This window comes from Ambystoma mexicanum, chromosome 3p, assembly GCF_040938575.1.
Source record: "Ambystoma mexicanum isolate Mex_15411 chromosome 3p, UKY_AmexF1_1, whole genome shotgun sequence".
Classification (NCBI taxonomy): Eukaryota; Metazoa; Chordata; class Amphibia; order Caudata; family Ambystomatidae; genus Ambystoma; species Ambystoma mexicanum.
The window spans coordinates 1,163,739,609-1,163,752,265 of record NC_090925.1 but is presented as its reverse complement, the minus strand read 5'-3'; the positions used below and the strand labels follow the sequence as shown (position 1 = coordinate 1,163,752,265).

Below are 12,657 nucleotides of genomic sequence, written 5' to 3'. Positions count from 1 at the left end.
AGGTGCCAAGCAGAGTCCCACTGTGGCTCTCTGCTGGTATATTTGCTCATCATGCATCACATATCTCAGCGTGACCGTTCCTGGAACTTCAATATGGTAGGCTGGAGGGCAGGCCATATTTGAGGCCTCCTCTACACTCCCCCCTCTGGGCGATTCATCGATCACTTTCACTTTTCCCTTGGTATCCACCTTTCCTGCATCCTCTGTCTTCATCTGCCCTTCATCTTCTGGGTTTACACATGTAGGTCTGTAGAAATGCCTCTTTGGGGTCCATATTTGTATTACTCCCTTCAAGATTCCTGCGGTTCTCACGTGTTCATCTTTGTTCCATGTCATAAGTTGACATGTCCATTTGGGCTCCAATAAATACATTTCCCCACATAATTTCTGTGTCTCCTTGGATACCAAAACTTTGTTCCTTCTGGTGCGTGAATGCTAGCTTTCACAAAGTCTCATATTTCTTCATCAGTCAGGTCTTTGGGTTTCCATTCTGACTCAACATCAATCATGATCTTCATCCCTATGGCTTTTTTTCACAGTTTTCTGGCATTGAGAGATTATTATCTTGATAACACAGAATCCGAGCAATATCATCACTAGCAGGGCTCCTAGGAATTTGAATGCGTATGCCATCCATTGTGGAACCCATGAAAACAGTGATCCAAACCAACTGTTTGTTTGTTTGTTTATTTTATTTGTATGGTGCTCCAAACCCGGAGGTAGAAGGGCGCTTAAGAATTGTGTTACAGCTTTTGAGAAGTATCTTTGTGTTGCATACTTCGTACAGGTTATAATATATACATATATATACAGTGGTCAATAAACAGAACATATGCAGTACGTACAATATACAATTTTCAGAATAGATACAGTGTCTAAGCCAGTTACCGCACGGGTCTGGTGTTAGAGGCGTTATTCTTTGTTTAGCAGCCAGCTGATGACCTGCTTCCTAAAGATCTGCAAGGATTCGACAGTTTTGATGTTAAGCGGTAGGGAGTTCCAGAGTTGGGGGGCAAGCACTGTGAAGCTTACCCCTCCAGCTCTTTTTCGGTGGAACCTGGGTACTAATAGGCAAAGAGTGTTGGAGGATCTGGTGGCAGGTTTCAGGGTGAGTTTATTAGCTAGATAAGGTGGTGCTAGGTGATTGAGGGCTTTGTACGTGAGGCAGATGGTTTTTAGATCAATTTTTTGGTGTATGGATAGCCATTTGCAGGCTTTCCTAGTATCAGAGATATGCTCTTGTCTGGGAATGTTGAGGGCTGCGCGCAAGGCGTTATTTTGTATTACGTGCAGCTTGTTGAGTACGGATTGATTAGCACCTAGGTACAGGCTGTTGCAGTAATCCAGTTTGGATTGTATTAGGGCCCTGGCAAGGGTGAGGCAGCTGTTGGGTGATAGGAAAGGTCTGCTGGCCCTAATGAGCTTGCCGGTATAGGCAGCGGCTGAGGCGGTCATGTTAGTGTGTTTGCTAAGGTTGGTATTGGCATCTAGATAGAAACCAAGGGTTTTTACGCTTTTGGCTATGGGAATGGCATGACCATCGATGGTGATGTTATTATAGCTAGGGTCAAGTTTAGTTAGAGTGTTGGGGGAGCCGACGATTAGGAGCTCTGTCTTCTCATCATTCAGGTAGAGACCATGGGAGGCCATCCATGCCTGAATGATGGAGAATATTTTGTTGATCCGGGCGGAGTCTTCTTGGTAATTACCAGAGATGGTGAGGAGTATCTGGGTGTCATCTGCGTAGTTTGTGTAGGTGACACCCAGACGGTCCAGTTGGTCAAATAGAGGCTTTGTAAATATGTTGTATAAGGTGGGGGATACACAGGATCCTTGTGGGACCCCGCATGTGATGGGGATGGGGTCTGCTGCAGCTGTAGTGGAAAAGACTCGCATGGTTCTGTTAGCCAGGAAGGATTGTATCCATGTGATGGCAGAGGAGGAGAAGTGGGCTGCGGTGGCAAGGTGATTACAGAGGACTTCATGGCTGACCAGGTCAAAGGCCGCTGAGAGGTCTAGTAGGAGTAGGATTGCAGCATTTCCTTTGTCTTTAATTTCATCAATCTGGCTTTTGAGATCAAGAAGGGCGGTTTCAGTTCCGTGTTGCGGTCTGAAGCCAGATTGATGTATTCCTAGCAGTTGGTTGGATTCTAGGTGTTCCTGAATTTGGATGTAGGCAACTCTGTCCAGGATTTTCAGTAGGAAGGGGACTGTGGTGATGGGCCTGTAGTTTGTGGGTGTGGCCGGGTCGAGGGATAGTTTTTTCAGGAGAGGGAGAACCCATGATTGTTTTAAGTTGCTGGGGATAGAGTTATTGGTGAAGGATAGGTTGATGAGTTTGGTGATGAAGGGTGAGAGCTCTCTGGCTGCATCTTTTATGATCTGAGCCGGGCAGCTGTCTCCTTTACAGTTAGAGGGTTTCAGGGAGTTGATGATTTTTTGAACTTCCGGGATGGTGACTTTTTTGAACGAGAAGCCCGCGCTAGTGTTGTTGGGTGTGGATGGGCTAAGGTTGGTGACCTTATTGTTGAAGAGTTGTTGCCGTTTGTCTTCGATTTTAGTTTGGAGTCCTAAAATTTTATTGTTGAGGGCGTTCTGGATTTTGGTGCACCAGGATTTGTCTTTCAGGCAGGTTTCCGGAGGTGAAATAGGGTTTTCTAGTTCTTTCAGAATTTTGAATAATTCTTTAGTGGAGGATCCTGCCTGAGTGATCCTTGTGTTGTATGTGTCTTTTTTGGTCCGTATTATCTGGCTTTTGTAAAGTGAGGATAAGTTAGTGAGGTTGGATTTGTTTTCCGCGGTGGGGTTAGTCTTCCAGGTGGGATGAGCCTTAGCTTTCTCTTTCCTGTGTAGTTTGAGCTCAGGGGTGTACCACGAGTTCAGATGAGCTTTGGGTTTAACTTTGCGTATTTTCAAGGGGGCAACAGTGTCCATTGCTCTGGCCATGGAATCATTGAAGGTGTCGATCAGCAGGTTTAAGTCAGCGTTAGCTGGGAGAGCATTGAGGGTAGATAGGACCAGTGGTAGTAGGGCTTCAGCAGTGATGTTGCGTTTATTCCTGGTGGGACATGCTGGTGCCATGGGGTGCTTATTGGGCAGTACCTGACTGGTGTTAACCTCAAGGGGGATCATGTGGTGATCGGTCCATGCCAGAGGTTGGGGGTCTTTGCAGGTTGTGTTGCAATTGTGAGTTGCTACCCAATCAAGGGTTCTGCCCTTTTGGTGGGTGGGGAGCGCAAGGAGTTGAGTAAGACCATGATCGGTTAGGACATTGGCTAGGGATGCAGCATGTGCATCGTTTGGGTCTTGGTAGCCGAGGTTGAAGTCTCCGAAGACATGATTTGTGCTGTTGGTTTGGAATTTTCGGTGATGAGGGATGTGATGTCATCTTTAAAGGTCCCAGGGGGACCTGGGGGTCTATATATGAGGTGGATGGTGATCGTGGTTGTGGGGGAGGTTTGTAGTTTGGCTGTGAGTAACTTGCAGGATGTGAGTGCGACTGTGTCGGTTGGTCTAAGGTCTAGGGCGGATTTGGAAATGATCGCTACTCCTCCACCTCTGGCGTTTGGTCTGTCCGCTCTGAGGATGGAGTATTTGTCTGGGATGGCTAGCGATAAATGGGGTCCGGACGCCTCATGAAGCCAAGTTTCTGTTAGGGCTAGAAAGTCAAGGTCGTTGGTAAGGATAATGTCTGCAATTTCTGTGGGGTGGGCAGCCAGGGATCTGACGTTGAGTAGGGCGCCTTTAAGTGGGGGAAGCGTGGGCTTGTTTGGTGCAATGTGCTTTGTATTAGTATTGGTGTAAGGTTTGGAGTTGGGTTTAGAAAGAGTGGTGGGGAGCCTGGAGCCTAATCTGTCATTGCGGGCTGTGATGTTGGGAATAAGGGAGGGGGGGGGGTTGGCCCGGGCGGCTTAAAGCGGGCGGGAGGTTTGGTGGCCAGTTTGGTTAGACTTAGCAATGGGACTGTGGTGGCTGTTGGTAGGTAGGTCATGGATGACGATGGATGTGGAGGGGAGAGGGTGGTGGTAAGTGGAGGGGAAAGGGGGTGCGGAGGGTAGGAACGGAGTGGGGCAAGGGATGGGGTGGTGTCTGGGGCACCCTAGTTTAGCCAGGCCGTCCTGGTGGGCTATGTAGCTATTGTTGCTACAGGGTACGTTGTCCTGTATTAAGCAGAAAGAGAACATGATTAGGGCGGGCCAGAAGATCATGGTCTGTGGATAGCGGTGGAGTCTAGTGGCGCTGGTGGGGAGCAGGCAGACTAAGATAGTTGGTGGCTAGTTAGAGTCGGTTAGAGTTTTTCCACAATTCTAGTAGGGCACAACATAATTCTAGTGGTCTGTTAGCGACCATAGGGCACAACACAATTCTAGTGGTCTGTTAGCGACCATAGGGCACAACACAATTCTAGTGGTCTGTTAGCGACCATAGGGCACAACACAATTCTAGTGGTCTGTTAGCGACCATAGGGCATAACACAATTCTAGTGGTCTGTTAGCGACCATAGGGCACAACACAATTCTAGTGGTCTGTTAGCGACCATAGGGCACAACACAATTCTAGTGGTCTGTTAGCGACCATAGGGCACAACACAATTCTAGTGGTTTGATAGCGACCATAAGGCATGACTACTATACTATACATACTAGATGCAAGTGTGGGCGCAGGGTATCCCTGGGCAAATCACAGTAACACGAATGCTAAATGCAGATTGGGGTCAGGGCAAGACACTTCGAGCACAGGAGCTCAAAGCAAATAGGGCGCAAGGCACCTCTAGGTACGGCAGTGTAAAGCACCAAGAGGTTAGAGCAATTGTAGCGGCATATATATATGCAGGGCAAACTGGACTAAATGCAAATGTGGCGTGAGGCCCCTACAGACGAGGGGATACAGAAGAGGCCGTGCAAGAAATGCTGTACGAGTGCCCGATAGATATTATGAATCAATACGTTTTTGCGTGATTTGGGTGAAAGGTGGTTGTGGTTAACCAAGCGCAGGGGACACCAGCAATGTATAGTACTTTATGGCTGGGACATCAGATACGGCGCGCAGCGCACAGTCAGAGGTGTGGGTCTTAGTGCTTGGACATGTGCAAGCTACTCACGTGGAGGATCGTCTTCGGAGGGAGCCCGTGCAGCGGCCCGTCACGGACAGGCACAAACAGGCTCTGTGCCTTATAGTAGGTGAACGGCGGCCATCTTGTGAAGCGCCATGCGGTTTTCACAAAGAAAAATATCGAAAACCAGGCGGATTGCTGAATTTAGGCATCGGATGCAGTGCGTGAGGCTGTGGAAGATCATCCTTCATGTGCTGGGCGCTGGATCGACGGTGGATGGTACAATGTGCAGTTTCAGGCAGGCACGAGTACCGCGAGCTGGAACAGCTGATGGAGTCAGCTGGCGGCCGTGTGAGACGGCAGCGGCGGGGCTCCTGCCCTAAGCCCTGGGAGATCTGGTGCCAGGAGGTGAGCAGGCTCTGTGCCTTATAGTAGGTGCCTTTGGGGAGGTGCCGGCTCGCGCCTTCCGGCGGGGTCGTGCAGGTAAGAGGCACCGGAGCACCAATGAGGCGTAGGGAGCTGTTGCCTAGCAACAGACAACATCGGGAACGGCAGCCATCTTGTGAAGCGCCATGCAGTTTTCACAAAGAAAAATATCGAAAACCATGCGGACTGTCATAGTCTACTTCGTCGGTTTCGTCAATCATTGATTGTGTAGTTTCGTCAGCATACCTATGGCTTCTGTTAGAGTTCCATTTTCTTCATCATGAGAAGATATAAATGTGCAACATGATTCTCTGATTTTTGCACAAACTCATGGCTGTGATCATGTCAAGGACGTATCGGTTCTGGAGAGTCATTAGTCGAATCGCCCTTAATTCTTCCTTGATCGCGTTGAATCCCTTTATGGTTGTATTGATTGTCTGCGGTAACTCCAATCTGGTTATCTGTAACCATTTAGTATTTGCTCCAACTTGGATTCTCGGCATGAAGATTGTCATGAACACTGATGAGGTCTGACTGAACAGCCTATGTTCATACGGAATCACATCACAAGCTTCTATTGATTTGGCAGAGAAATAATGTTCTCTTTCCATTCTGCTTCTTACTTCTACAGATCTCTTCTTCCTCAGGTAAGCATCTACTTTCAGAAAACTGTCAATATTCAAATCACCTTTTGGAATCACCAGCGCTGGAAAAATTGATATTTACTAATGTGCATATACCTCCCCAGTTTTTCGTCAGTCTGATATATGCTTTGGATCCACATGCCCAATAATGATCCATAGTCACTGTAGTATCATGTACCATTTCTGGAGCGTCAAAGATTTGTCCACAATTCTGATTTTCTCTCATTTTTCTTGTACCATTGTTTCTGAAGCAGTTTCGGATTCTCCAATGGCACTATCTGTAGAGGTCATCCTCTGTCTTCGACCCATGTCAATAGTTTTCGCAAGTTTTGGTCATAGTGGCTTGCATATCTTCTGCGCATTTTCAATTGCTTCTTTGCAGGCTCCAGTGACCATCCATGCTCTGCAGATCACTACTCCTTTCTCCCATCCGTCTGGTGAAAGCACTGTTCACCATATTTGCATTTTGGCCTCTGTTCTTCCATTTTCTGGCTTCTTCTGGAGTTCTTCCTTGGACGTTCATCTTTTGAATTGCTTCTCTTCTGATCTCCGCCTCTTTAACTCTAGGCTTCTCGTACCTGATCACGATGTGCTTCGTCTTTCCCTTGTTTCTTGTCCTTATGTCCTGGACATAATCGTCTTCGTTTGGATCAGTTGCTTCAGTTGCCCATTTCAGTGAGGCATCATTTCCCATGAACTGGCCTCTTGTCTTGCACATTGCTACATGTGATAGACAGTGTACAGTCTGGACGTCAATTTCTACGGCTACAAAGATTTTTGATTTCCCCATGCTGTAGGGTAGGAGTGTGCAAACAAAGCATTCCCCCTCTGAGCTCCGTTTTCCAACTTCTTTCATGTGTTGGTACCGTTTCCCAAATGTGCTGTGCTGTCCAGGTAATCGTTTAGTTCACTGTCATCTCCTTGTATGCTTCTCTTGATTCTCAAGGTTTTCATGTAGTTTGCCATCATCACATCCTTAATAACATCCATGTAGCTTCTTCTCACTGGGGGATTCGCAGGCACTTCCATCCATGGTTCAGGCCTCTTCATCTGTACCAATGAGGTAGGCGAAAGTCTTGCAATTCTTTCCCTCATCTCCTTTCTTTCCCTGGCTCTGGTTACAAATGGCCAAATTGATTCTGCCACTATCTCTGCACGTGATAGTTTTGCGGGACTTGTGCTTGTTCTCTCCATTGGATCAGGTGTGCCTGTCAGTGCTGTCTCTGTTGGTTCATTCTTCAGCTCTCTTTGTCTTATTAAAAGTTCAGCTTTTCCCCTTTGTCTTTTCTCTTCACTTGTGGGGTAGCTTCTCACAGTTGGTTGCCCTAACTTCTCCCCTTCTTTGGCCTGTGGTTCTGTAGTTATTGAAATTAGATCTGGTGTATGTGTTCTCGTCGTTTGCATGCGTGTGGTTATCAGTAACCTGTTTTCATTCACATTTTGCCGACCCTGTCTCAGGCTTGTTAATGTGCTCGTTACTGCAACTGTGTGTGTGTCATTACTACTCACATCCATCTGAAGTTCACTCACTCCATTGTCAGGCATTCTAGGGACTGGAATGACTACATAGGGTCTGGGTACCCTAATGGGCTTCATGTGTGTATCGTTAGGTGGGTGCACCGGACTCTGAACACTTTGTTTACCAATAAAAAATGCAGTTCTAATCGTCAGTGACAATAAAACAATGATGAATATAATCCATAACTACATGATACCCTTATAGTTTAGACTGCAACATTTACTTCCGGAAAAACAAGGGCGTCTCTCCTCCTGGGGGAGAACATGGTTTCTATTTTGAGTTGTGAGGAAGTTTTCTGTATCGATATCTTGCATGTGTACCTTCGCGACCTAATTTGTACAAGTGTTGCTTGTAGTTATCACTTATTTGTTCTTTTATCTCTTTTTTTCCTTATGTAGCTGTTTGTCGCATGAGTGTAGGCTGATACGGAGACATTGAGTTCCTCTACTCCGTTTGTAAACTTGAAAGACACACACACATGTGCCTGCACTACTTTGCGCCAATGATAGTTGAAAGAAAAAGTTCTTATTCCAATCAGTTGTTTTTGTCCATTTTTATTCTTATTCTGTTTGAAAATCAGAAGTTTTAGCCCTATTGGATGACACGTGTTTCGGCGTTCATGTTCTGCCTTTTTCAAATCCGGGCTATTTTCAAAAGCAAATACAAAAATACAAAACACCAAAAATAAATTACAGACCTTCTGCTCTTTTAAAAGTTCACCTTAACACAACAAATCCTGTGACTTTTTTGTGCTTAAAATCAACATTTTTGATAGTACAATGCCATTATATGAAACACAGTTCGTGAACAACCACTATCTCATTTCATGCATCTTGCGTGCTCCTTTATATCTCTGGATATATATTTTGACTTATAAGTTGACACGTGAGGGGGGTGTGTGTGGTGGGGTAAAGGGGGAAGGGTAAATTACGGATGCGGATTGGGGAGGAGATTATGTTTCCTTATTTAATAAGTAATTAGAAATTATAAGTCATGGGTACGTCTTACCCTTTTTAAGATTCAATTGTCCTGTAAGGTCTAGCCAAGTCCTGGGTTCAATCCCACCTACATGAAAAAAGGACATATTTGTATTTGTTTTATTTTATCTTTTCATCACTGCCTTGCGGTTTTAAATTAAATCGCATTACGAAAATATAATCCATTCAATTCAGTACTTTCCAACTTGAATATTCAACAGAAAACGTGTGTGCACGAGTCTGTAATGTTTTACCATTTTGCCATTTGCTTTCCTAGCTTGATTCAAAAAAGACTTACACAGAAAACGTATATGCACGGGTCTGTAGTGTTTTATCAATTTCCCATTCACTTTCATGCTTAATTCAAAACGACAAAATCATTTGTTTCTAAATATGTAAAACCGAGCCCTAATGGCAATTATTTACTTTAAATCCTTTTAGTCCCGCGCATCGCGTGTGTCACTATCAGAAACCCTGGTAATGAATGCAGCACGGAATTAAGCGTGTCTGCAACCAAAGGTGGGCTTCCCACCTAAATCCAGGGCTTACCTGAAAATTATGGAGTTCCTGCCTCAAGCGTCGCGGTCGTTTCTCTCTCGAGGGTCCTTGAGTGAAGGCTCTGCCCTTATTTCCCCGTTTGTCCCTCTTCAGTTTTCACACCCTAACGGTGGCGGCCATGTTTTGGGATGTAAAATACACACTTGCTAGGTTACAGATTGTCTTGTGTCCCATAGTACTGTGTTGACTCGTTTTTACTAAATCGATTTTGACCACGATTTCTTTATCATTGGTCTTTAAAGGGACGGTAGGCACAACGTGTCTTGATATTCTTTGAATAACACACCGTATTTGGTGAACAAAATGATTATTTGGTTCATTAGCATTCTGGTGCAAACTTCATTCCGTTGCATTGGATTATGGGTAATGTAGTTTTTGTTGCTAAACGTCACTTTTGGGGCATTTAGTTTTTATACTTTGTGACAATTAAATTGCCCAATTTAAAATGCATTTTAAGTTTATCACCAAAATTATTTTCCTATGTGTAATTTTATTTTGTTTTAAGGTGAGATACTGGTATTATCTATCAGGACATGGTTGGTCTCTACATGGATTGGTTTCTGCCACAGGCTTTATATGTCCTTACTGACTCCATGCTTAAGCGAAAAAAAGGGGGGGGGTGTAGTCCCTTTCTTTGCGGCACTAATCCGTATAACATGACTCCTACATGTATAATTTCAAACAAAAGGCATTTGGCAAGATAACATTTCAATTCTTAAACTTGTACAAGTATATTGGTTGCCCAGGTACTTTCACACTGCATCATGTGTACATTATGTTCCCACTCATTGTTATTTTAAAGAAAGTGTATCATTTCATTATCTGAATTCAAACCATACTCTACAGTTTGAAAATGGCAAATAAGTCTGGCTTCCTCTTGTCTTAGGCGTAGTTCCTGGTTCCCTCCACGTTTGCCCAACTTGATTTTCTTCAATCCCACGAATTTAATGTCTTTTTTGTTGTGTAGTTGGGGGTGGTTCTGCCAGTGCTGTGCCAATGGGAGGTTTTTATCCTGACTCCCAATTGTGGAAATATGCTCTCCGATTCGTGTTCTGAGCTCCCGGATGGTGCTTCCAATGTAGATAAGATTACAGACACATAGTATTGCGTATATGACGTATTTAGATCTGCAATTGATCTGTTCGTTGATCCGGGTTTTTACCCCATCTTGATTTGAAAAAACATTAGTGTCATTTATTGCATACTGGCACATTGTGCAAAAACCACATTTCCTGAAACCAGACCCTGGTTGAGGTAACCAGGTCTGTGGTCTTATTTCCTCCTGCTCTGGCAGCATTGACGGACATAACATCATTTTCAGGGTTTTGGCTCTTCTGTAAACAATCGCTGGGTATTCTTGAATGTATTCTTTAACATGTGGGTCTAATTTCAATAGATACCAATTTCGTTTTAGTACTCTTTTAATCTCCTTGTTATTTGCACAGTACATCGTAATAAATTGAATCTTGTTTTCTGGTTGTATTTGATTCGTTCTTTGTTTCAAGGTAGATTCTCTTGTCATTTATTGTGCTTTCTGCCTTGCCTTGGTAATTGCTTTCTGAGGGTACCCTCTAGCTGAAAAACTTTCTGTCAGTAGATTGCTTTCCTTGTCGAAAATTACTGGTTCTGTACAGTTTCTTTTTGCCCGTATAAATTCCCCTTTGGGAATATTCAAAATAACTGGTTGATGATGACAACTGGTTGCAAACAATGTTGAATTGACTTCTGTCTCTTTTCTGTATGTTTTGGTATATAGTTGATTGTTCAGGACATAAATGGTCAAATCCAAAAAGTTTATTTCCGACTGGCTGCTTTGTCCCGTGAACTCTAGCCCATATTGGTTGAGATTGACTTGTTGTAATAGCAAATTTAGTTCTTCTGATGTTCCGTTCCAGACAATGAATACATCATCAATGTATCTTGACCATTTAATCATGTTCTCTTTGAAACCTTGCAGCTGATAAATGTACAAATCTTCGAACATTCCCATCACAAGGTTCGCTAATGTGGTGCATATTTTACACCCATCGCAACCCCACGGGCTTCACAATAAAATTGGTTATCAAAAATGAAAATATTGTTTTCCAAAGTTGCCAAAAGCATCCCTTTCAGCATGCAAACATAGTTAAAACGGGAAGCAGACTGATTCTTGAATGTATAGTCAATTGCATCTAGTGCTACTTGATGTCCAATTGATGTATAAAGTGCTTTTACATCCCAGGTGGCTAACAGATGGGTATCCTGCCAGTCTATTCCTTCCAGTAATTTAATGACAGCAGTTGTGTCTTTTAGGTAAGCTTTAATTTTGACTACCTCTGGTCTTATTGCATTGTCAATGTACTCTGTCATTGGTTCTGTTGCCCATCCTATGCCACTTAGAACTTTTTCTTTCAACTATCATTGGAGCAAACTTCTGGTTTCTATTTTGATTTCTCATCTCGAACATTTTAAGGAAAAAGGCTAACATTTTAAGGAAAAAGGCTAACGCTTTAATACAATCTTAGACAATATTATTTCTGGATTCTGCTGGTTCCTCCTGCAAGTTGCATGTACGGAAACAATTGTCCCTCTTGCCTGGACACTGGATTGTCTGTTATCTCTGGATACAATTCTCTTTTTCTACATAAGAGGAAATGTCAAAATCGTGTAATGCGGTCAGCGCGTCTCTTTTACTGTGCATGTTCAAAGTACACGAGTTCCCAGTAGATGCCTCTCATTTGCTTCATTCCAGACGACATGCCGCGTCTTTGTCAGTGTAACAAGAGTGAAGTCTCTGGCAACGCTTTCTCGATCTGTCCCTTAGCGGGAAGCTTCAAGGTTTCTTCCGGAAATTCAGGTGGAAATTGGAGAGTTTAATTTGTACTACGATACCATGCGGGAGCATGCTTAGCTGGGTAGATTTTGCTCGGTCTCTGATGAACGTGAGGACGTCAACACTGGCAGGTCTCCCTACAAGTTCTAGAAATTCCTCAATTAGGCGAAAGAGGACATTGTTCGCCAATCTGCTATCTTCTGGTGACGGGGACATTTGTGTTTTCCTTGCTGAATTCTGGAACAGTTCGGTACTCACTGTGAGTGGCTTCTACGATCTAGGTTGGTGTGGAGAGTGACCTGGATTATGATGCCGTTAAAAATTATGCTCAAGCGTTCTGTGTTTGCCGGATCTTGAAGAAATGTTAATACATCAGTGTGTCTTCCGACAAAGTTTGGGTGCTCTTCAATTAGACGAAAAAATATCACGTTGATGAGTGTATTCACTTCTTCTTCCACTTGGGACATTGCTTTTTCTTCTCTGTATTCGGGAAGTAGGAAGAACTGCTCAGCGATCACGGTGAGCAGCCTTCTTATTGTCTTGTTGTTTTTAAGATTTTGCAGAAATTCAGGGATGCTAGTGAGCCTTCCCACTAGTGATGGGTGTGACCTCAAGACTAGGTCAAAGTAGTTCAAAACGTCTTTAGCGATGTCGCGACTGTGGGACGC

General features: G+C 44.1%; 1 protein-coding gene across 11 annotated transcripts in view; it reads right to left on the bottom strand.

Moving 5' to 3' along the window:
- The window catches only part of JADE2 (jade family PHD finger 2), a 1,406,581-nt gene that overhangs the window by 599,635 nt on the left and 794,289 nt on the right, over positions 1–12,657 (bottom strand). For 10 of the 11 annotated variants that reach the window (XM_069652559.1, XM_069652560.1, XM_069652566.1 and 7 more), the window contains one exon: positions 8,651–8,707. The exons of the other annotated variant lie outside the window; for it this stretch is intronic. In XM_069652559.1, coding sequence (XP_069508660.1) covers positions 8,651–8,707 — 57 coding nt within the window. The remainder of the gene's footprint in view (positions 1–8,650; positions 8,708–12,657) is intronic. 11 annotated transcript variants of the gene reach the window in all.